The 24,086-nt window shown below is 41.6% G+C and overlaps 1 protein-coding gene across 6 annotated transcripts in view; it reads left to right on the plus strand.

Moving 5' to 3' along the window:
* Positions 1 to 24,086, plus strand: part of LOC137327980 (serine/threonine-protein kinase BRSK2) — a 734,949-nt gene that overhangs the window by 591,717 nt on the left and 119,146 nt on the right. For all 6 annotated transcript variants that reach the window (XM_067994008.1, XM_067994005.1, XM_067994009.1 and 3 more), the window contains exons 6-7: positions 697 to 730; positions 16,711 to 16,779. In XM_067994008.1, coding sequence (XP_067850109.1) covers positions 697 to 730; positions 16,711 to 16,779 — 103 coding nt within the window. The remainder of the gene's footprint in view (positions 1 to 696; positions 731 to 16,710; positions 16,780 to 24,086) is intronic.

Genomic DNA, 24,086 nt, shown 5'->3' on the forward strand with positions numbered 1-24,086 from the left:
GTAATTGGTAGAAAATTACTATGACGCAATAGCCCCCATTTGTTTTTTGCAAAATGGTAGCAAGAAAAATCCATGCTTCATAAACCAGAGTGTATCCAAAAATACAGTCTAATTCAAATCAATCAAATGCTACTCAATAGCAAACACATCTCTTTATAAAATTTGGAGTAACTTGGCAGAGTTCCACAGACACAACTAGCTCCTTGTCAGGACAAAGCCCCCCAGAGGGAGTGAGGGACTACGAGTCAGAAAGTCACCCTGGACACATCCACCAGCATCTGGTCACAGAGTGCTGCCGCCAAGAAGCCTCTCCAACGTCTTGCCCAAAAAATCAAAGTTGACAAGGGGTAGCGAAACAATCTGAAAGGAGATTGCCTCACACCTAACACAAAACACCAATGTGAGTTTGGAAGAGTTGCACTGCAGTTATTCTTACATCAGTGCAGCATTAAAAATCTGCTTTGTATAAGATGTGTAAATTCACATTAGTGGTGATAGGTTGTGCTGAACAAATGTTTTTTTCCAATTTTTTTTCTGTCATCCATTTCCAAGTGCATTAATCTTCAAACTATCTGAATACATTTTTACAGTATATATTACTTGTCTGTGGCAAGTGCCCAGCACCTAATGTAAATATTAAACAGCCTGTAGCTCTGTAGTGCAATGAACTAATCGTGTTGCTTTCTTCTTTTTTAGTTCACCCCATTACGCCTGTCCTGAAGTCATCAGGGTAAGCATCTACCAAGGAAGAACTTAATAGCTGTTTCTTAATTTGAATGTAAACGATCACAAGGATAGTAATAGTCTGTTCAACTAAATATTAGAAAACTAATGTTTTCATATGTCACCATATAAATATCTTGTGTAATAAAGCATAAAAATAAGTTATGTTTTTAAAGACTCAAAATAGAGGAAAGCAAGCAAGGTTATAAAAAAAATGCAGATTTACTACAATTATGAGTTTCTTTCAGATACTATACACAATTCATTTTGTATTTGGTTTTGTGCTGGAAATATTTTGGATGATAGTAGGAAATCAGATCAGAAATCTCTGCTAAATTGCCTCTATTGCTTATTTTGAGGCTGTGCTTCTCACTGTTTCTCCTGAGACTGCTACTCTTGCGTCTTCACTGCCTTGTACTGCTTCTCCTGTAGCTGTTTCTGTTGACTTCTCTGACTCAAGTGAAAGCCATCCACACACTTCATTCACTGGGAAGGGCACTTACTCATCTTGTGCTACTGCAACTATGACCTCCTCCATTGCTATCCAGGTTCCTAAGCAGAGACATGGATAAAATATGGTCCCCATTGTTGATACAGTATGGACATCCTTCCTCATTGAGAAACTCTTCCTAGGTGGAACTTTTTAAAAAAATCTGTGAACTGAAGACAATCTGTTCAATATATCAGTTGAGGCAAGGGAGCAAAAACTGACTGTGGAAAGAACATGTCAATTGTTGCCCTTACAGAGATGCTGTTGGAGACGGCCATGATTCCAGTGACCATACAGTAATATAAATGAGGCACCACTAGTGCCTCCCAGCACAGAGTACCACCGAGAAGGGTAGTTTTTCATGGCATGGACCCACTCACTGGCAGCAAGTATAAAAGGGGTTTGCAGACAGAGCTAGATGCCACATGTTGCTTTTTTTTCAGCTGAGCTGAATCCACCTGTACCTGCCAGGAGTGCAGTTTCTGCAATGGAGCAAGTCCAAAGCCAGAAAATTAAAAGTCGCAATCACAACTTCTTAACAATATTGGTGAACTTGCACTTGTTTTATTGTTGCTATCAGTGCTCTGAAATCCATGCTGCAAGATAAATGGGCAGGTTGCAGAAGTCATAATGCGATGCAGAAACACTTATGGTAGAACTGCTTCAGAGAGGTGGTGATGGTGTGACAGTGATAGTGGTGCAGAATGGTAAAGTAGTGATAACTATTACATTATAAAGCAAAATACTGCAGATGCTGGAAATCTGAAATAAAAACCGAAAATACTGACAACACTCAGAAGGTCAGGCAGCATCTGTAGCGATAGAAACATAGAGTTGATGATCTTTCGTCAGAGTGGTGGCGGTACCTTCTACTGATCTGTGTTCACTTTCTTGCCATCGACATGGCATGTCTTTGAGGAAGAGAAGATCATAAATGATCAAACAGCAAACCCGTCAGCCCAAGAACAAATTTTGTACTAATTATGCTGTTTCCACCACACTTACATTGGTGGTTGGGGAAATTATTGCTCTTCTTTCTCTTGAAATATATTCTATTAGAAAGTGTATAGATTTCTACAGAAATTAATTATACGCCTGCAAACCAAATACAGTATTTGCTCCAGATTTTGCTTTCTCGTTCAGATATTTATTTTTTAAAAATTCAATTTTTCGCTAATAGAGAGATATAAAAGGAGTATTCATTCATCTATCCGTGGACCAGCTCTGTTGAATGTGGTCTGTTGGGATGAACTCAAGAATCAAGAACTTTATGGGGAGAAATTCAACCGTGTTTTGCCTATTTTTTGGACAAAAAATTAAGATTGGAGAGACGAATATTAGGTAACGATCTCTCTCGCACTCAGTTTCCCCCGGATGTGTGCCGGCTGCCAAATTGGAAGCTGATGACTTCAAAGTGTGCAAGACTCCACCTGAAACAGTCATTAGGTACCTTGAATATGCAAATTGTGGTCCTAACATCTGATTCTTCAGCCTAACCAGCGGTCCTTAAAGGGACCACTGGAGGCCGCCCACAAAAAGGGAAGCAAACTTCTTAATAGTTTAATTTCTGTAGAGACAACAGGAACAGGAGTGCTTCTCCTGGTTCGACAAAAATACTGATCTGCTGTACGCCGGCTTGACATTGGAGCTGGCTGAAATTCCTAAGGACCCGATTGGCATCCACAGCTCGCCAGCTTCATGCAGATAAGACCTGAAGCCCAATTTCGAATGGGCCTCAGGCCGACATCGCTGGTTTCTGCCAGGTGGGTAGGGTTAAAATCACCTCCAGGGTAAAAAAAAAACAAACTGTGAAGAAGAAGCAAATGAGCAAAAGAGAAGAGAGAGCAAAACAAGAAATCGATGTAATGAGTGAGTAAGGAAGACAAATAGAGAGCATGAAGACTCCAAAATAGCATTGATAGTGACCATGGGGATACCCATGACCCAGATAATCCTGGTTATAAAAAGAAGCATGATACTTGGAAGCAAGATCAGGTCATTCAAAAAAAGAAATATATTATAAATACATGGGTGCATGTGCACTCTTCTGTATCTAAAGAAATACAGGAAAAGGTCTGATTTGATAATGGAGCAGTATACATACCTTCTGCACACAATAAAAGATAATACATTGGCAAATGAAAAACAAATAATTAGTATCATCACCATTGTTTATAGAACCTATAGTCATTTCCATTGTCTCATAACAGATTTTTCTCAGTGTTTCTTTCCTTAAACATAGACTACCAGACCATAACAACTTAATAAAGCAGTACTTTTTTCAGTACCACATAGTGTATCATAAAATGAAGCCCAGTATTAGATGACACGGGAATTTAAGACCAGTGAAAAAACGTTATAAAAGAAACCATTCTAAACGAAACAGTAAAAAAAGGAAGACTTGCATTTATATAGTGCCTTTCACATCCTCTGCATGTCCCAAAGCACTTCAGCCATTGAAGTACTTTTGAAGTGTAGTCATCTTTGTTATGTAGGCGAATGTGGCTACCAATTGCAACCAAGACCCCCCAAACACCTAGCAAAATAAATGGCCAGTGAATATGGTGGTGTTGGTTGATAGATAAATATTAGCCAGGACACCAAGAGAACTCTCCTGCTTTTCTTTGAATAGTGTCGTGGGATCTTTTATATCCACCTGAACAGGCAGACATGGCTTCAGTTTAATTCCTCATTCGGAAGGCACCTCAAATAATGCAGCAGCCCCTCAGTACTGCACTGAAATGCCAGCCTAGATTACTTTTTTAATTCAATCTTGTGATATGGCCATTGTTGGCAAAGCTGGCATTTATTGCCCATCCCTAGGTGCCCTTGAGAAGGTGGTGGTAGGCCATCTTCTGGAACCGCTGCAGTCTTTGTGGTTAAGGTACTCCTACAATGTTGTTGGGTAGGGAGTTCCAGGATTTTGACCCAGCGACAATGTCCAAGTCGGGATGGTGTGACTTGGAGGGGAAATTGGAGGTGATGGTGTTCCTATGCACCTGCTGTCTTTCTAGGTGGTGGTGGTGATTTGGGTGGTGCTACCGAAGAAGCCTTGGCAACATACTGTAGTGAACCCTGTAGATAGTACATACTGCAGCCATGGTGTGCTAGTAGTGGAGGGAGTGGATGTTAACACTGGTGGATGGGGTACCATCATGACTCAGAGGTGAAAGTACAGAGGCAAGAATGCTACCACTGAGCCAAGCTGACAAGCTTGCTGTCCTGAGGTTGTGAAAAGAGCTATATAAATGGAAGTTGTATTCATCTATCTAACTATCTATCTATCAATCTTCTAATTCTGAGGGAGTACTGCACTGTCGGAGGTGCTATCTTTTGGATGAGATGTTACGTCAAGGCCTGTCTGCCCTCTTGGCTGAATATAAAAGATCCCATGACGCTATTCAAAAAAGAGGGGAATTCTCCCAGTGTCCTGGCCAACATTTATCCCTCAACCAACACCACCAAAAAGATCTGGTCATTGCTGTCTTTGGCTCCCATATTTCCCTACATTACAACAATTTGGGATGTCCTGTGGTTGTGAAAGATGCTATATAAATGCTTTATATTTTATGATTTTTTTAATAGAATTTTGCAATGTAAGAGCAATTGTGTATACTTAGGCACAGATCATTTCTGGAACACCGTGACATTAAAGTAGTTTTGTATATAATTAATACTTTGAGCAACTGAAAATTCAATTACTCCTGTCAAGTTTTACTAAGTGTTACGGATATTGGCTCATCATCATCGTCCTAATTACTACTGAGATTATTGATGATTAGGTTTCATGCTAGTTTTAGAATAGATTTCAGGGCCTGGGGTTTCCTCTGTATTTATGCCCAGATACACCCGTAGTCTGGGCGTAAACAAATTACATGGCTTAAAAGATTGCAAAATTTTCAGTGTGTGTTACGCACGTAAAATACAATGTGCCCAAGCCCCCTCAATCTTTCATGACCATCTGTCAAACCCTCCTCCTGAACGAATCTCCGCCCTCAAAACTGGCCACGCTCCCTATTCTCAAATATGAGTAACCTCCAATTGCACTTGTTCAGGTGGGTCTCTCAACATTGAGACAAGATTTTCAGACGCAGCAGGAAACAGTCATTTTTGTGGTCTTCTAATTTTTTGAGCGTTTTTAAAAAATGTATCCTCGCCGAGACCTGCTCTGTATTTTCTGTTTCTTTTAATGAATTTTAAGGCATCAGTATAAGTCACATAAAAAAAATTGAAAGCTTCCTTGATTGCAGGTTCTTAAACATGGTGTGCCTGATGTACATGAATAATGGTTAAATGAGTTGAAACTTAAATTTTAAGACTCAAAGAAGAAATATACTGGTGTGGGTTCGGCTTTTCCGTGGGCCCAGATTGTTTATACTGATTTTTGCCCATTTTAAGTTCGGGTGTACTCTAATGAGATTGGGAGGATACTTAGGTGTAACTTGACATCAGCAAAATGAGCGCAACATTGGCCACATTTTCGGGTCTAACTCCAAGGAGGAAACTCCAGGCCCAGATACTGTTCGATGTTATTATACGTTTCTTACTGGAAATACCATTTATGATCTGGTTGTTGCTCACATATATCCCCCCACTATTGAGACATTGGGCTCGATTTTAAACGTAAATTGCGGGTGCACTGGGGGCAGGGGGGCTGCGAAAATTGCAGAAATGCAGAGCGGGTTCGGAAGCCGGCTCCAGCCTATCGACTTCCGAGTTCCCCATAGACGCACCTGTGTGCACGCGGGCATCCCGACTCCGGAAGTCCTGCCGGCAATTAAAACCGGCGGGATGATAGTTAAAGAACCAACTGTACCTCATTGAGTTACTTAAGGCACTTTACTTGTGACATATTAGGTTGTTAGGACGATTTTTAATTTACCTGGGTGGCTTTCCCACAGCTTTTGATTCACGACTGAAGGGCCAGATCAAGCAAAAAGAAACAGAATTAATGAAATAACAAGCCATTGCACAAAGTTAAAACACAAAATCAACCTACCTTTCCACCCTGCTCCGATGTCCGATGTCTCCCTCTCCGATCTCCCTCTCAGCCCCCGATGTCTCCCTCTCTGATCTCCCCCACGTCCCCCCCCCCGATCTTTCCTACTCTTTCCCCCCTCGATCTGTCCCACTCTTCCCCCCCCCCCCCCGATCTTTCCCATTCTTCCCCCCCGATCTTTCCTACTCTTTCCCCCCTCGATCTTTCCCACTCTTCTCCCCCCTCGATCTTTCCCACTCTTCCCCCCCCCCCGATCTTTCCCATTCTTACCCCCCCCCCGATCTTTCCCATTCTTCCCCCCCCCCGAACTTTCCCACTCTTTCCCCCCCCCGATCTTTCCCACTCTTTCCCCCCCCCGATCTTTCCCACTCTTCCCCCCCCCCCATATCTTTCCCACTCTTCCCCTCCCCCACCCCGATCTTTCCCATTCTCCCCCCCCCCCCGATCTTTCCCACTCTTTCCCCCCCCGCCGATCTTTCCCACTCTTTCCCCCCCCGCCGATCTTTCCCACTCTTTCCCCCCTGCCGATCTTTCCCACTCTTTCCCCCCCGCCGATCTTTCCCACTCTTTCCCCCCCGCCGATCTTTCCCACTCTTTCCCCCCCGCCGATCTTTCCCACTCTTTCCCCCCCGCCGATCTTTCCCATTCTTCCCCCCCGCCGATCTTTCCCATTCTTCCCCCCCGCCGATCTTTCCCATTCTTCCCCCCCGCCGATCTTTCCCATTCTTCCCCCCCGCCGATCTTTCCCATTCTTCCCCCCCGCCGATCTTTCCCATTCTTCCCCCCCGCCGATCTTTCCCATTCTTCCCCCCCGCCGATCTTTCCCATTCTTCCCCCCCGCCGATCTTTCCCATTCTTCCCCCCCCGCCGATCTTTCCCATTCTTCCCCCCCGTCGATCTTTCCCATTCTTCCCCCCCCCCCCGCCGATCTTTCCCACTCTTTCCCCCCCGCCGATCTTTCCCACTCTTTCCCCCCCGCCGATCTTTCCCACTCTTTCCCCCCCGCCGATCTTTCCCATTCTTCCCCCCCGCCGATCTTTCCCACTCTTTGCCCCCCGCCGATCTTTCCCATTCTTCCCCCCCCCCCGATCTTTCCCATTCTTCCCCCCCCCCGATCTTTCCCACTCTTTCCCCCCCCCGATCTTTCCCACTCTTTCCCCCCCCCGATCTTTCCCACTCTTCCCCCCCCCCATATCTTTCCCACTCTTCCCCTCCCCCACCCCGATCTTTCCCATTCTCCCCCCCCCCGATCTTTCCCACTCTTTCCCCCCCCGCCGATCTTTCCCACTCTTTCCCCCCCCCGCCGATCTTTCCCACTCTTTCCCCCCCGCCGATCTTTCCCACTCTTTCCCCCCCGCCGATCTTTCCCACTCTTTCCCCCCCGCCGATCTTTCCCATTCTTCCCCCCCGCCGATCTTTCCCATTCTTCCCCCCCGCCGATCTTTCCCATTCTTCCCCCCCGCCGATCTTTCCCATTCTTCCCCCCCGCCGATCTTTCCCATTCTTCCCCCCCGCCGATCTTTCCCATTCTTCCCCCCCGCCGATCTTTCCCATTCTTCCCCCCCGCCGATCTTTCCCATTCTTCCCCCCCGCCGATCTTTCCCATTCTTCCCCCCCGTCGATCTTTCCCATTCTTCCCCCCCGTCGATCTTTCCCATTCTTCCCCCCCCCCCCCCGCCGATCTTTCCCACTCTTTCCCCCCCGCCGATCTTTCCCACTCTTTCCCCCCCGCCGATCTTTCCCACTCTTTCCCCCCCGCCGATCTTTCCCATTCTTCCCCCCCGCCGATCTTTCCCACTCTTTGCCCCCCGCCGATCTTTCCCACTCTTTGCCCCCCGCCGATCTTTCCCACTCTTTGCCCCCCGCCGATCTTTCCCACTCTTTGCCCCCCGCCGATCTTTCCCACTCTTTGCCCCCCGCCGATCTTTCCCACTCTTTGCCCCCCGCCGATCTTTCCCACTCTTTGCCCCCCGCCGATCTTTCCCACTCTTTGCCCCCCGCCGATCTTTCCCACTCTTTGTCCCCGCCGATCTTTCCCACTCTTTGCCCCCCGCCGATCTTTCCCACTCTTTGCCCCCCGCCGATCTTTCCCACTCTTTGCCCCCCGCCGATCTTTCCCACTCTTTGCCCCCCGCCGATCTTTCCCACTCTTTGCCCCCCGCCGATCTTTCCCACTCTTTGCCCCCCGCCGATCTTTCCCACTCTTTGCCCCCCGCCGATCTTTCCCACTCTTTGCCCCCCGCCGATCTTTCCCACTCTTTGCCCCCCGCCGATCTTTCCCACTCTTTGCCCCCCGCCGATCTTTCCCACTCTTTGCCCCCCGCCGATCTTTCCCACTCTTTCCCCCCCCCCCCGCCGATCTTTCCCACTCTTTCCCCCCCCCCCGCCGATCTTTCCCACTCTTTCCCCCCCCCCCCCCCGCCGATCTTTCCCACTCTTTCCCCCCCGCCGACCTTTCCCACTCTTTCCCCCCCGCCGATCCAGCTCCGGATGACGTCTCACTTTCTCTCTTTCTCCCCCCCCCCCCCCCCCCCCCGCGTTGCAGCTCCTGTCGGCAGCCTGTCAACCCGTCACCATTTCAAAATTGAGCCCATTGGGATTGTTTCTTGTTTATTCCAAGCTTGTGCTCGTCTGTATTTGGTAATTAGTTGATCTAAATCTGTTAGTTGGGATATACCATGGCTTGTTGACAAAGGGAAAGGACATGCTAAAATATCTTTGTACCATTGATTTAATCATCTTTGTTTTAATTAATGTCAAACACTTGCCCAGAAGGTCCAAATGTTTCAGTTTTCCTCAGATGGATGGAGACTTCTCCAATTGGCAACTGAATCATTTCCTCCTTCAGCTGCAGAAAGTCTTAGGAATTGATATGATGGCTGAAACTGTTCATGTTTGGATACATTAGACCTCAGATCAAAAAAATATGATCTAGATGTTGAAATCATCATGTGCGAGGGTGGAAAAGGAACATTTATTCTTATCTGAAGAAATCTTAAGAAAACTATCTCTGGCTCCAGGTTATTGGGTTTGGGTCAGTTCTGATGTCTTTTGAAGTTTTGACTCCATTTTTGCCACCAGATTTACAGGTGTAAATCATTTTCTTTGCAAACTAAAAAATTGTTGTAGCTTAAGACCTTGAACCTGCCTAAAGGTGCATAAATGTGTATGCAAAAGGGGAAATTGTAGAAGACATTTTCAAAAGTGCAAAATACTTATTCAAGTCAGAATTTTGAAAATGTTATGCATTGCAAAAATCTCTACAAATGGAATGAGGAGGTTAAAGAAAGGTCTCCACAAACGATGAAGAAAATAGTACACAGCTTTTGGAAAAGTTATGTTCTGTAAATGTTTGCCCTCCAACGTTATAAAGTAGAGCTGGGGAATCCATGGAACCATTCAATACTTCTTACCTACTAGAATTTTCCAAATTATCTTGGGGCAGTGTTGAAATGATCCTTTTAATGCAGCTTACTATGTTTTTGAATTTTTAACACGAGACATTCAATTTGGATTTTTTTGTCACTCCTGTGAGCAGACCTTGTATAAACCAACATGTGCCTTTACTTGCCCAAAATGTAGCAAGACCCAGGGGTCAAACAGAGAATCCTGCAACTATACTCAGCTTACTGCAAATATATCGCATTCCACTATATGACTTCCTTGATTTCAGTAAATGGAACAATATACATTCTGTCAGATCACAGCTCAGGCTATAAACCAACAAATACATTTACTTAACAATAAGCAGCTAGATGAACAGTACTAAGTACAAATGTGATATCTACAGTAACTAACTTTACTATTTTTGAAATGTCAAAACAACAAAGCCACTTCTCTTCTGCTACCTTAATATAAAAATGATCCTTGAAACATGAGCACTCACTTCAAACATGATGAAATGCTATTAGCTTCGTACCTCTGACAGTCTCAGACTGACTGCTGAGTTGGGCAAAGGCTGCTAATTACAGGGCTGTCCATCAAGTGGCTACAAAGAACCATGGCCCTGCCCTCTTAGAAATCTGAGTCAAGTTTTCAAGTCAGACATAGCTGCAAATGGAGCCTATTTAAAAAAAAATTCACAGTATGCCAAATACTTAAGGGAGCCCAATAATGCAGTGTTAAGGCACTTCATACACCTGTGCAAGAATGACCTAGCCTTGCCTGATAATGGGAGGTTAGATCATTTGAATAATTTTCTGGTGTTCATTCATGACGTGCCGGGGGATCCAGAGGGCGCAGGTGGGAGCAGGGCCAGATTTTGAGCACCAGAGTCAGTCAAGGACTTACTAGTTGCCTACCAGAGCACCGCCAGGAATTTCTGGAAAAGACAGAGGGAGCATTGTGACAGGGATAGCAAAGGGGCATTGGACACGGCTTTTTTCAAATTCGGGACTTCCTTCACCACCCATTTCAAAGTGCATTGTGCGGCTGGAGCGTTGCTCAGTCACACCATTTTTCAGGACCCTAATGAAGCTTGTGCACAGTTTGTATCCAGGTTCCCAATGCCCTTTGTGTTGGCCAGCTGCATTGAGGTCTGCTGGGCACCTAATAATGTGGATAGCCAATATACTACCCAATACCTGCCATCAGATTATCAGCCCCAGGGCATTTGTACCAAACACTTTGTCCAGCCACACTACTGGGCTGAATTACACTAATGGCTCTACACCAACAGAGATTTGTAAATTAAACCACCTTTTGTTCAACGGGAATAAGCTACATGTTACATTTTGCTACACAATATATTTTTGGGGTTTCTTTTACCTTTTTAATGCTAGATATTTTTGGTTTCCACAATCAGACTATTGTCGTAGATGAGTACTAGAATCATATATCCTCAACGTTGTTTGCTCTGATATCTAATTAAGTCTCATAGGGTGCTTGGGATAATGAAGAGAGAACTCTTTTTTTCGATTACTTCAGCACCTGGTTTAATCCCACACCTCCACACAGGGTTTTTCTTGTCTTTAGAAGGCAGTAGCATAACATTACATTAGATTCTGTTTGAGGCTTTAACTGTCAAACAAATTTATTAAACAAAAATAAAACAGGCAAATAGTAGCAGTAGCACAACATATACTTGTACAGCAGCTAGCCCCTCGATATAATGGAAAATAATAAATGGTTCACAGCTTTTATGATAAGCTATATATTCTAATTCATTTTTATATGTAGTTGTTCTTTATTTTTTCTCTTTGCTTTTTCTCATTCACTACGCAAGTCTCTACTTTAGCTAACACTTTTCAGAAGTTTCAGACAGATTCATTTTGAATACTTTTGGTACCATCTTGCCTTATTGAAAGTCCCAGATAGTCTTAATGATTTGAAAAGGGCAGGCTGATAAATCCTTTTGAAACACTAACTGGAGCGAAGCAGAATTTAAATAGCTGTCTGTCAATTTTTTTAAAAACTGCCAATCAGACACATGGCTGAATAATTCACATAGCATGTTTGTATTTGAATTGAATGGGTTGGCTCCTTGCTCAAGTAACTGCACAGCAACAACTGATTAATTGTTGAAATAAAGTATTGACTTAAACTGGGACATGATTTCTGTGTGTGAAGCTGTTTGTAATGCGTTACTGTGTCAGAATTGAAGAAACCAATACTAAGCTAAATCTTAAGATGAAAATGCTTCATTTTTATCACACTAGAGATGCACATTAATAACAGACAGCGATCTTTATTCTCTGCAACCTTAAAAAAAAATCCAGCAGCAGTAACCAATGTAGCCCCTGCATGTAACATGACTCAAGAAAAAGAAATAAAATAAAACTGTACTCCATGGACAAAAGTGCTCCATTTTTGTCACATCTTTAATGCAGTTGTTTTAGGTAATGCAGTAACTGTCATTCGATGTGTGCAACTTTGTTTGATAAGCAATGTTTGGAAACAGATAAATGTAGATTATCTTCATAATCATACTTACATCAAAGTGTATGACACCATATGAATGCTCAGTAATGTGAGGATTGCTGATAATTAAGACTGTGAATTTTTTATATGCTTTCAGCAGTCTGATATATTCACACCCCATTACAACAATCTCTTGGGAATTTTCAACTAGTTGTTAGCCTGGGACAGGAGGAGAATTTTTTTCATATCAAAGTTCAAATTCTTTTCAGTGACTTTGTTCCTGTCCTGTTACTAAATAAATTCTATGGTTCCATCCCATTTATAAACTGCAGTACACAATTTAAGCATTCTTAGATGAATAGCCACTTCTATTGACTGCTATAAGAGTTCTATGTTTCCAGACCATGAGATAAGAGTCATCATGAACAGTTCTCATAATGCTATTTTCATTCAATATATGGAAATAATGGAGCATTGTTCAAACAAAGGCAGCACCCAAAAGATGTTGTTCTGATTAAAGATCTCACCCATCAGAGAGACTGGAACAGTCTGAGGAATGTGTCACATTGTGTCCGTAAGGCTCAGATCCTAGACAATAGTTGCAATCTGAGGGACGGGATGTGACTGCTTTACATTATAGGGGACATATCCCACTCATAGACATGCAGGAACCAGGTTACAATTTTTATACTTTGTGAAAATTAAATGTTGAAATATTAAAATAAAAGCAGATCTGATAAATGGAGCAGATCTTAACTATTGGCTAAGTGGGTTAAGTTTTGATTCATTTTTTTATAGAAAAGGGGGGAAAAGTTGTTGTGATCTTATAGTTAAACAACCAACTTCCATGATGCTGGTTTGTGATGAATGTCTTCTGTCATATCATGACTTTACTCGATGCTGCGTCACCTTCAGTTGTAGTAAGTACACTTCACTTTTAATTTCCTTTTTTATTCTTTTTAATCAGTCTCAGTTTAATATTTTTATTAATTTTGGTTGACACCCATGGAAAAACCACAACACTAATCAGGGACATGTTAGGTGTTATATTTATCCAGTATGCATACAATGCATTTATCAGTCAGGTCCATCCTTTAGATAGATTTTTAAAGATTGATTCTCAGGAGCTGGGCGTCGCTGGCAGTGCCAGCATTTATTGCCCATCCCTAGTTGCCCTGAGAAGGTGGTGATAACTGAATGGCTTGCTAAGCCATTTCAGAGGACAGTTAAGAGTCAACCACTTTGGTGTGGGATGAAGTCACATATAGGCCAGACTGGCTAATTCCTTGTCTAATTAACATTTTTACCACACTCCAACAGCTTCATGGTCACTTTTACTGATACCAGCTTTTTATTGCAGATTTTTAAAAACTGTATGCTATAATGAGATTTGAATTCATGTTCTCTAGATTACTAGTCCAGGTCTCTGGATCACTAGTCCAGTAACATAACCTCTACACTACTGAATCCACCATTCAGTAAATGATTCATTTGCAACTCTGTTGTTTAGTACAGTAGGATAAGGTTCATTATCCTACGCTGGACGCTGGAGACTAGCCTTATTTATAACCATATTCTTATTAGAGATTGAACTTTAGCAGTAACTAACGAAAAGATTTGTTATTAATGAGGTTTATAATAACTTGAAAATGTTACAATGAGGCTTGATTTTATCTCTCATAACGTGCACTGATCAACGGGCACTGATCAACTATTATTTTAGGCAAGATAAAAAGGAAAATGTCTTGCATTCATTAATAATCATTGTACCAAACCACAGATCGGTAATTTTATGCTAATAGTGAATAAAACTGATGAGCCATAAAATTCTAATAAAGTATATGAACTATAGGTCCAATAGGAATATCTGGTATCTAAGGAACATATTTTCCTGAGCTTGTGGAAAAAAACCTCACTTGACCTTTAGTTTTACAAAAAAATTCTTTATGAACACTTCACAAAGATACTCTAATTCAGTGGATAGTAGGTTCAATAGTAAATAGTTGATTTACAGGACCTTACGCACAACTAATGATCATACTGAGCACTTTCACCATATTCAATATCAATAAGACAAATATAGACTTTTGTACTGTGAAATCCACAATAGCTGCATGTATCAGTATGCTGAGGATTCAGAATTGTCAGTACTTGTATTTTTGTTCTCTTTAGATTTTAAAAAAGACAAAAAGTATAACAATTAAGGATAAATAATTGACATCACATTGGCTATGGATCTGGAGTCAAAGCAATGACTGAAACTTGAAGTCAGAATCCATAAGTTTGAGAAACCTAAGTGAATTGAAAATAATAGCTGAGAGGATAAGGGTAAATCAAGAAACAGTGATTCAGTGATGCCAAGCTTGGGTTTTAAAAACCTACAGAGTGTTGAAGGAAGGGAAAGCTGAGCATGGTAAGGATTTCCATAATTATGAGCTCTTGCAGAAGTTTTGTTTTTACTTGTTCTGGGATATGGGCAAGGCAGTATTTATTGCACATCCCTCGTTGTCCTGAGTCACTGGAGTCATATGTAGACCAGACCTGGTAGGAGTGGCAGGCTGCCTTCCCTGAAGGGCATTAGTGAATCAGTTGGGTTTTTATGACAATCCAGCAACTGTCATGGCTATTTTCCTGGTGCCAGCTGGCAAATCACCAGATTTAATGAATTCAATTTCACAACTTGCCATGCTGGGATTTGAACTCACAATCACTGGATTGCTAATTCATTGCCATAACCACTAGGCTACTATACCTGTTTTAGATTGAATTAGAGCAATATGAATTATTGACAGTTCATCCATCACTGTTGTTGTAAGTATACCTGTTTAATGGATCAGCATGGTTTCAGAAGCTACGTAGGAGTCAACAGCCAAGTAAGAAACTGCCTTCAGTTGTAACACGGGAACAGGAGTCGACCACTCAGCCCCTTAAGCCTGATCTGCCACTCAGTTAAATTATGGCTGATCTGTACCTCAACTCCATTTACCTGCCTTTTCTCCATAACCCTTGATATCCTCACTTAACAAAAATCTATCGATCCCAACCTTCGAAATTTTAATTGACTCAGCATCCACAGCCTTGGGGGAAGAGAGTTTCAGATTTCCAGTATCCTTTCTGTGAAAAGTGCTTCCTGATTTCATTCCTAAAAGGCCTAGCACTAATTTTAAGATTATGCCTCTTTGTTTTGGATCCCTCCACCAGAGGGAATAGTGTTTCTGTATCGACCCTATTTAATATCTCATCATTTTAAACACCTTGGTTAGATCATCCCTCAACCTTCTAAACTCACGGGAATACAAACCAAGTTAATGTAACCTTTTCTCATAATTTAATCCTTTAAGCCCTTGTATTCTGGTGAATCTGCACTGTACCCCTTTCAAGGCCAATATGTCCTTCCTGAGGTTTGGTGCCCACAACTGAACGCAGTACTCCAGATGCAGTCTGACCAAGGCTCGGTACTATTGAAGCATCATTTCCTCACTTTTGTATTCCATTCCTTATGAGATAAAGGCCAACATTTCATTAGCCTTTTTGATTATATTTTATACCTGTGCACTAGCTTTTAGTGATTTGTGGTCATGGACACCTAAATCCCTTTGCTCTTCCACAGCTCCCAATTATTCACTCCAAACTTGGGGAAGTGGTGACAAATAATAGCAATACAGGACTCTTTTGTGGTCTTGTAATTGGAATGTATAATCTGAGCCCATTAAGAAAATATTCCTGTTGGTTTATCTCAAATCCAAAGTGGATGACCTCACATTTCCCCACATTGAACCCCATTGGACATAGTTTTACCCACTCACTTAGTCTGTCTATGCCCTTTGTAATTTCCTGCTCCCATCTACACAACTTACTATGCCTCCTAATTTAGTATCATCTGCAAATTTGGATATACAACTCTTTATTCCTTCATCCAAGTCATTAACATACATGATGAAAAGTTGAAGCCGCGGGTACAGATACCTGGGAAACACCACTTGTCAATTTATGCCAATTGGGAGGCATTGAAATAAATAGCCCTGCCTACCTTCCAGTAATCTGCTTTTGTGCCATTCCCTAGTCCTCCGATATCTGGGGGTGGGGGAGGGGGAATAATTTTGCCGATTATTCACAGGTAAATACACACATATATGATATATTTATTACTGAGTGGCTGCCCTTGTCTCTAAGCATCTCTATTGTGGTCTTAATGATTTAACTCAATGGTGAATTTTAAATGTAAGCTGCTTTTATATTACCTGAAATCATCACAAGTGCAGCTGGTTCCCATCGTGTAGGTGATGCGCAGCTGGCTGCAAACCAAATTAAAATTGCCAGGAGTCACTAAGACTAACTGCCAGGAAGACCCATTTTACCAGCTGCACTTGTGTGAATCTTGCACAATGTAAAAGCACCTGAATGGGCTTCCAAATGCAACATTGTTCTCCACCAAAGGACAATTACCATACCCCTAAACTTTTCTTTTCGTGATCTTGTCATAGAAGGTAGGATCTCCAGTATTTCCCACAATGTTACACATTATAGTGCAGAATTTTTTTTTTTAAAGATTTGAAGATGGTGTTGCATCGCCGTTTTATTTTAATCACTGCATAGTTCTGAACAGAAGTTTTCTAATTGAAAAATGTGTTCAATTTAGGGAGAAAAGTACGATGGTCGGAAAGCAGATGTCTGGAGCTGTGGTGTCATCCTTTTTGCACTGTTGGTGGTAAGTCATTTAAATTGTTTCCTTCAGTCTAGTAAATATTGAATGAGCTTTTGATGCACAGAGATCTATTATAAGAGGATTAGTATTTTGTATTTTTGACTTAATGTAATTTCAATCTATTTGCTTCAACTTCATCTCTTAGAATTAATGATAATTTTATGCGGTACATTTGTTAAAGTTATTCTGTTGTGAAGATGTGCTGCTGCGCTGCAAAACAGCAGTAAGTTCAGTACCCAGAGGGTTTCATTTGACAGCAGTATCACTTGTCTCCATATCAGACAATCTGCATGTGTACAGATATTGATGGGTCTATTTGGCTTCCATTAATCTATAAAACATCTTCAGCAATACAGTGAGACCATTTCAGGTGGACTATCTAAACTGTAATCACTTCAGGTACTGCAACCTCTGTAAAACATCCTGCCGGTATTTCTGAGGGAACCACTTGAACTGTAGCATTGCCACTAAATCTGTGGAGCTCTGGTGAGGAGGACAACTGAAGTGTAGCATCACTCTTGTTTCATTCAGCTAAAAGGACTCAATTTATGATGAGTGAAAGAAATTGAAATTCAGATCATGCATCTGCAACAATAGAAATGCCATTTCTAATTGCCTAAATATTTGAATTTAATTCAGTAAGAGCATTTTGTTTTGTTTTAACTGCTCTGATAAATTAAAATGGATACAAAATGGCATTGGTAGTAAGAATTCATAGAGATCATGGAATAATTTATTGGTGTTATGACTATTAAGAAATATAATTTGATTGGGGTACTGGATAGTGCATTGGGTTAGGGCAGGGTGTACTCATGGGCTGGAAGTCTAATCTCTCTGCTGACTATTAAAAGTTGCAATCCAGTAGTCACAGCTCCACATCACACACATACCCATAATTTGACACTTCAGCTCTTGTGTGAGCAATGGAAATGTCACACTGGGGCATGGAAGTTCTTTCCTGAGGTTAGGATTAATACATATTGTTAGAGTAGAGGATATTGTCCCCTTTGTTTAGTAGTAGTACACTTGGCTTGATATCAACACTGGGTGTAAGAAGTAGTTCCAGTACTACCCCATCTTTGATGCATATAAAATTCACATCAAATCGTTATTTAAATAAAACACGCATGGGGCGAATTTAACCTTACCCACCTGGTGTAAGCCGGGGGGTTGAGGGGTTGGGGGTGGGGGGGGGGGGTTGGACAGTTAAATACGGCCAGGTAACTTACCCGCCAAGGTCCTGCAGTGATCATGCTGTCTTCTGTTTTAACCTGCTCTTCTGAGCAAGTGGCAACGACACCTTGAAGCCAACAGGGTCCTTCGTTAAATATGCAGATTGGGGTCCAATACATTATTGGACTCGGACTGTAATTTTAATTGGTCTGAGTGGGCAAGCCGCCAGGTGAAAACAGTGCAAAGAGGATACGCGGTCAAAAGTGATCCAAACTGCTACGTTTTTGTTACTTTCTTTGTGAGGCCAAGAGGAGCAGGGGTGTTCCTCTGCGCCCCACAAGGAAAGTTTTGCCCTCCTCTACCTTGGGCCAAACCCCTTCCCTCACAAAACTCCCTCCCCCCGACTTAGTTTGTTGCCGGCAACTATTGCTTTGGTGCCGCTGCTACTTCCCGCCTATTTCGGGTGAGTAGCTGACCAGGAGCTCATGGATGTGGCTCGGGAGTTAAAATCGGCCAGGCCTTAGGCTACCGAGGTCGGGGGGTTTGATGTTCGCCTCACCACCCACCTGTCCAGTTCCTGCTCCAGGTCTTTTTAATACTCTATTCAGATCAACAATTATGAACTGTGTATTGATTCTGCCATCCAGTACCCCGCAATGATTTTAAAAGTATTTGCTCAGTTTCATGCGACTAGTATCATACTTTATTTTCACACAGTAATCTGATGGATTCTGAAATTGTATCCCATGTTGCTGTAACAGCCTATCAATAAAGGTTAGGCTGAGTTCTCAAGTTCCAGTGTTTTCACATTGCTGGCCTTTATGACCTTGGTCTAAATCAGGGAAGGTTCACAGCCAAAAATGTAAATTTATGAATGAGACTTCAGGGCATCTGCACCCAAATTGCTTTAACGTTGCAATTGCAACTATCAAACAGTATGGAAGATCAAAGTATAATATGAAGAAGAGAAGAACTTCTTTAACATTTTTAGTGTTGACTGCCCATCGTGTCTTCTGCATTCCACAAACATTAAAAACTCTTGAAAAATTTAACGTTTTAAATACTTGATTCCTTTTTTGAATTCCCCATAACGTACCTTTCAATATAATCTGCTTTGTAGCATTAGCACCATTTATACATTTGCCATCTATTGGTTTCCACTAATCATGATTAAATATCAAATTAATCAAGTTCGGTATCAAAATTTCAATTTATTTTGAGCAATCATGATGCTGAGAAGTGGTTAAGAATTTTGGAATCCCTTTTGGACCTGCTACATAGAAGAGAAAATTGTTGTTCATCCGGCCTGTTCCAAAGTTTGAAAAATACTATTCTCATGCCCTCATTCCCTTTTCTCTGCCAGATATGTATTCAGTTTCCTCTTGATTTTGTCAACACTAACAGACATTCCACTGTCTCTTTCATATATTCACCACCTTTTGTAAAATGCAGTCCCTCTTCCCTCTTCTTTCCTTGAGTCTGTGCCTCATTTTAGAGTTGGTCATTATGTCAAATATTATATTGGGGTTCAATTTATACCTGGAATCTTGCAGAAATATTTTTAGATACTTTTAAATCATAGCCTTATTTTCCTAACTTGGAGAACCTCAAAATCCTAAAAATAGATTAATAATTTGTTTTGAGTTTGTAATCTCTCAAAAAGATGCAGGCCTATCATTTTCATTTTCCTGTTATTGTCGTTGTTAAGATTGAGCTATGGAAATATTGTGTTGCTGTTTCCCTTCGCATTTGGAATCATGGTGATCCTAATTATATTAAACTTACTATACACCACAAGAGCATATGATTTGACATTTTAAAACAGCCATTTTTCTTTCATCATTATTTAATGTGGGTCGTGATCTCTACTTCTGTGTTTTTGACATTAATTACTCAGGGTGGTCCTTTGATCAGAAAGCTTTTATTTATAGCCAGCATTAATCATGGCCTGGGGAAGAATTCTGTTACAACGTGTATTTGATGTTTGGCCTTAAACTCTGAATAGTTACATTAAAAATGCAGGGAGTTTTCTAATTATTTCCTAATGTTAAAAACTCTACATTTATTTTGAGAGATTGATCTAAATCTCCGTTGAAAACATATATGAATCAATGAATTGATTTCCTAGGGATTTTGTTTTAAATTGCAAGCATTCCGTAAGGCAGTATAGTTATTTTTTTTAGTCTGGCAGCACCCTATATTTTGCTACAAATTTTACAATATCTACCTTGAATAATTTTATGATTAGTGGCAACAGATATAATGCAAATACTATATTTTACTTTCATCTGCTTAATTGAAGGATTCCCTCTTTGCTTTGAAGCATTATTATTTTTATTATTATGCCAGCTATATGAAAGGCCAAGGACACCATCAGAATTGAAAAGAGTGGGAGAGAACATGAGATAAATCAGGAAGTAGTGGCTAGGTGATGCCAAGCTTAGGTTGTACAAGGCTGTTGATGTTAGAAGAAAAGGAAATCTTGGAGAGGTTAAGAGTTCCACAGTTTTGAGGTCCTGGGAATGAATGAGTTAGGGTAGAAGACTATCCTGTAAAACAAAAAATAGGCTAAAAAAAAAAGCCTTGAATTCTTTCCTGTCTGAAAGTGCAGGAACAGCCAAGAGAACCAGAAGATCCAGCTAAAACTCATCTAACTTGATCCCTGCCACTTGTATACTGGATGCTATTTTTCCAGAAAGCCTTTCTGCTTGGCCTAACATACTCGTACTGAAAATGAGCTGTAGCTTCATTTAAATGTTAATATGTATTTAAATGCGGCCTAGCACCATTTTCTGTCTGCTTAGGCTGGAACTGAGCCAGCAGCTCACTTCTCCCATTTGGATCAGGCTGAAGGGAAGCTCTTAAAGGCTCCGAGGTATTTTTTTAGCCTTTGTTTTATTAGTTTTGGAGTTCAATTTTAATACCGGCTTCTGTTCATTTTTGTTAGCATTTTTATGAAAAATATTTTTATCAATTTTTTAAAAAACATTTAAAGGTTTTTTTTAAACGTATGTTTTTGTCAAATGTAAACTAGCTGAATATTGTCTGTTAATTCACTGGAAAGCCGCTACAATTGAAGCATTTACAAAAGTTCATTAGCACAGGAATAAACAAAAATAACGCACATAAAAAGAAACTCTTACAGTGTGAATTTTCAAGGGAGCTTGGGAACAAGGCACCTATGTGACGAATCCCTGAGGTCAACAAATCAAGTTCCACTTGCTGATGGGGTTCCCTTCAATGTGCCCGATTTGCAGTAGTTCAATGTTGAAGTGGTACAAGATGAAAAGACTGGCAGCAAAATGTTGAGGTGACCTTGACTGTCAGGGAAATCATCAGGTATCAGAACTGAACTATCTACTTGTGCCATTATGCCAGCACCCATATTTGTAGCCCCTGGCACTCTTACCTAACAATGACTGTAAGGACCTGACTTCAGTTGCAAGAACACCTGCAGCTAGCCTCCACCACAGGGACGGTCCGACCAGTGACAGCCAAGGTCACCTCAACATTTTGCTGCCAGTCATGCAACATTACTGTCTTTGGGGAGGAGTGTGAAGAGGAGAAATTCAACATTGTTGCGGCCGTATTTTGGTAGAAAACCTGAAGGACGGGGGGATGAATTTTGGGATCTCCTGCGCCCGATCGCTACCGGAAGCGTGCCAGCTACCAAACTGGAAGCAGGTGGCCTGATAGGGCGGTGGAAGCAGATTCAATCGTGGTTTTCAAAAAATAATTGGATAAATACTTGAAAGGAAAAAATTTGCAGGGCTACGGGGAAAGAGCGGGGGAATGGGACTAACTGGATTGCTCTTACAAAGAGCCGGCACAGGCTCGATGGGCCGAATGGCTTCCTTCTGTGCTGTAACCATTCTATGATTCTAGGTGCTAGGTGCCCTGCAGATGCAAATCAGGATCTTAATACCAGTTGTAGGACCCCCCAATTGAAATTCATCTACAAATGAAGGGAACATGCGCCACATATGCTTCTCCCTGTTGTTGCAGGTCTTGAGCGGCCTAACCAGTGGTCCTTAAAGGCACTGCCAGAGGCCATTCAAAAAATCTCCAGAAAACTTTATAAAAGTTACATTTCTGTGGAGCCAGGAGGAGCAGGAGTACTCCTTCTGACGCATTATATTACTAAGAGCTGCTCCAGGCTCGTCTGAACGTTTAATTAGGGTCACTCTTGGGAAATTCTGAAGATCAGCCCAACTGGAAAGCAAAGCTGGTCATTACATCATATTACTTTTTTTAAAAAAACTGCAGAGATTATACCCCAATTTATTGAGGTGTAATCAGACCTAATGACGAAGAGCCATGGGATGCGGTTTTATTCCAGTTTTGGTGTTAGCCCTAATTTACTCTTGGCTTTGGGACCCGTCAGTTGTGAGGTCGGGCCACATTACTTAGAACAAATGAGTTAAAATAGGAGGTGGTGCAACACAGTGCAGCTGCATGGTGGAGGAAGAGCATGTGGCACAGCGTATTTGAAGCTTAAAAGGAACAAGGCAGTAAAGTGCAGAAGCATAATGACAATACTGAGAAGACAAGAAAGATTGTGATGGAGAGAGAAGTTGGACTCCTAATATATCCAGCACTTTAGCCATAGCCTAATCCACAGCTCTTTGGGAAAACAAAAATAAATGTGACCTTACGAAATGGTTCCTACCATTGCATCCTGTATTCTGGGTCACACTCGCGCATCTCCTAGAAGTTCACTCAAATAGAACAATGGCAGAGTTGATAGATGTATGGAGTAGGTTGCCTGGAGAATAGTGTCTGTCGTGGAGACACACAAATTGGGTATGGAAAGTTGGAAGAAAGTTTTTTATCAATCGGAGTAAAATGTAAATTCATATAAGCAATTATTGATTGTGTATGTGATAAAACTAAGCAGAATTTTTGTGCTGCATCAAATAAAAGAAAATTACTGTGTATATTTTATATCACTTTGGATAGACAAGATAATTGTGATTTAAAAATTGGCTTCAGATAGGCATAGCGAGAAAAGAGTTTCATTGTCTCTGTGTCACGGGAGTGGATAATAAACAAAACTTACCAGAAAGATCCTCAATTCCAGGGAAAGGCCGCCAGATTTTGTTGTTTGCGCCAGTGCCTAAATTGATTAGGTCAAAGTGCGCTTGATGGCAAAACAAGGTCACATACATCACATTTGGGGAAGAACCAAAATTAATTTTCTCAATTGCCTGAACCATCAAGGGAACCTTGTTCTGAGAGGAGTCAGGTGTCGAAAACAAATAAACTATCAGATGACCAGGAGACCACTATTTTCACCTCATCTGCTAAATGTTAGAATTGTTATTAAATCACTTGCCTGACCACTGAGAAGAATTTGATCTTGCCTTCGAATGAGCTTGCCTTAATTTAAAAATAAAGAAATACATATAATGGAGGAGCAGCGTTATGGTGCTTAGTTATCTACTATGCACTGCCTCAGTCAGAGATGGGGTCTAACAGGAGTTCGATGGGACATCAATCTCCCATGCGCCATCCGTCAGAGAATCTGTCAAAAGCTTCTGAAGAGAACTAGAAGTATTCTGGACACTCTTTCTTGTTTAGGGACAGTTTGTGTTTGTGTAAGTTAAGTTTTGTGCTATTAGTTTCTTGCTGTGTCTTTCTGCTTCTGTATAATTGTCTTACTTTTAAATAAATTTGACTATTAGTTTTAGACTGAATGTAACGTTCTGACTGATATTTATTGCCTTTTGGAGCAGATAGGAGAACATGGTGGGCATCACATGTAGTTCACAGTGCATTTTACTGTAATAAAGGGTAATTGCTCGTGCTATGGCACTTAACTATTCCATCAATGGCACGTATAAAAGATACAGATTTTGGTTCATATGGATGCCACCTTTTTGCTGTGAGCAATAGACAAAATTAACAGGAGAAGCCCAAATCATAACCATCTAAGTTAACTATTCTTAGTTATCCTGTTTGTTCATTAAACTGTACCATTTTGATAGTGATACATTATTTTGTTCATGAAGAATGCGTTTTACTCCTGATGGGAGTCATGTAGCCAGGGGCCGAGGGAACGGTCGTTGGGATGGAGTTCAGAAGGGCATCGCAGATAGGGGAGGCCCAAGCTTTCCTTGTAGGGCCCAAAGAATCAA

Source organism: Heptranchias perlo, chromosome 12, assembly GCF_035084215.1.
Source record: "Heptranchias perlo isolate sHepPer1 chromosome 12, sHepPer1.hap1, whole genome shotgun sequence".
In the NCBI taxonomy this organism is placed as follows: domain Eukaryota; kingdom Metazoa; phylum Chordata; class Chondrichthyes; order Hexanchiformes; family Hexanchidae; genus Heptranchias; species Heptranchias perlo.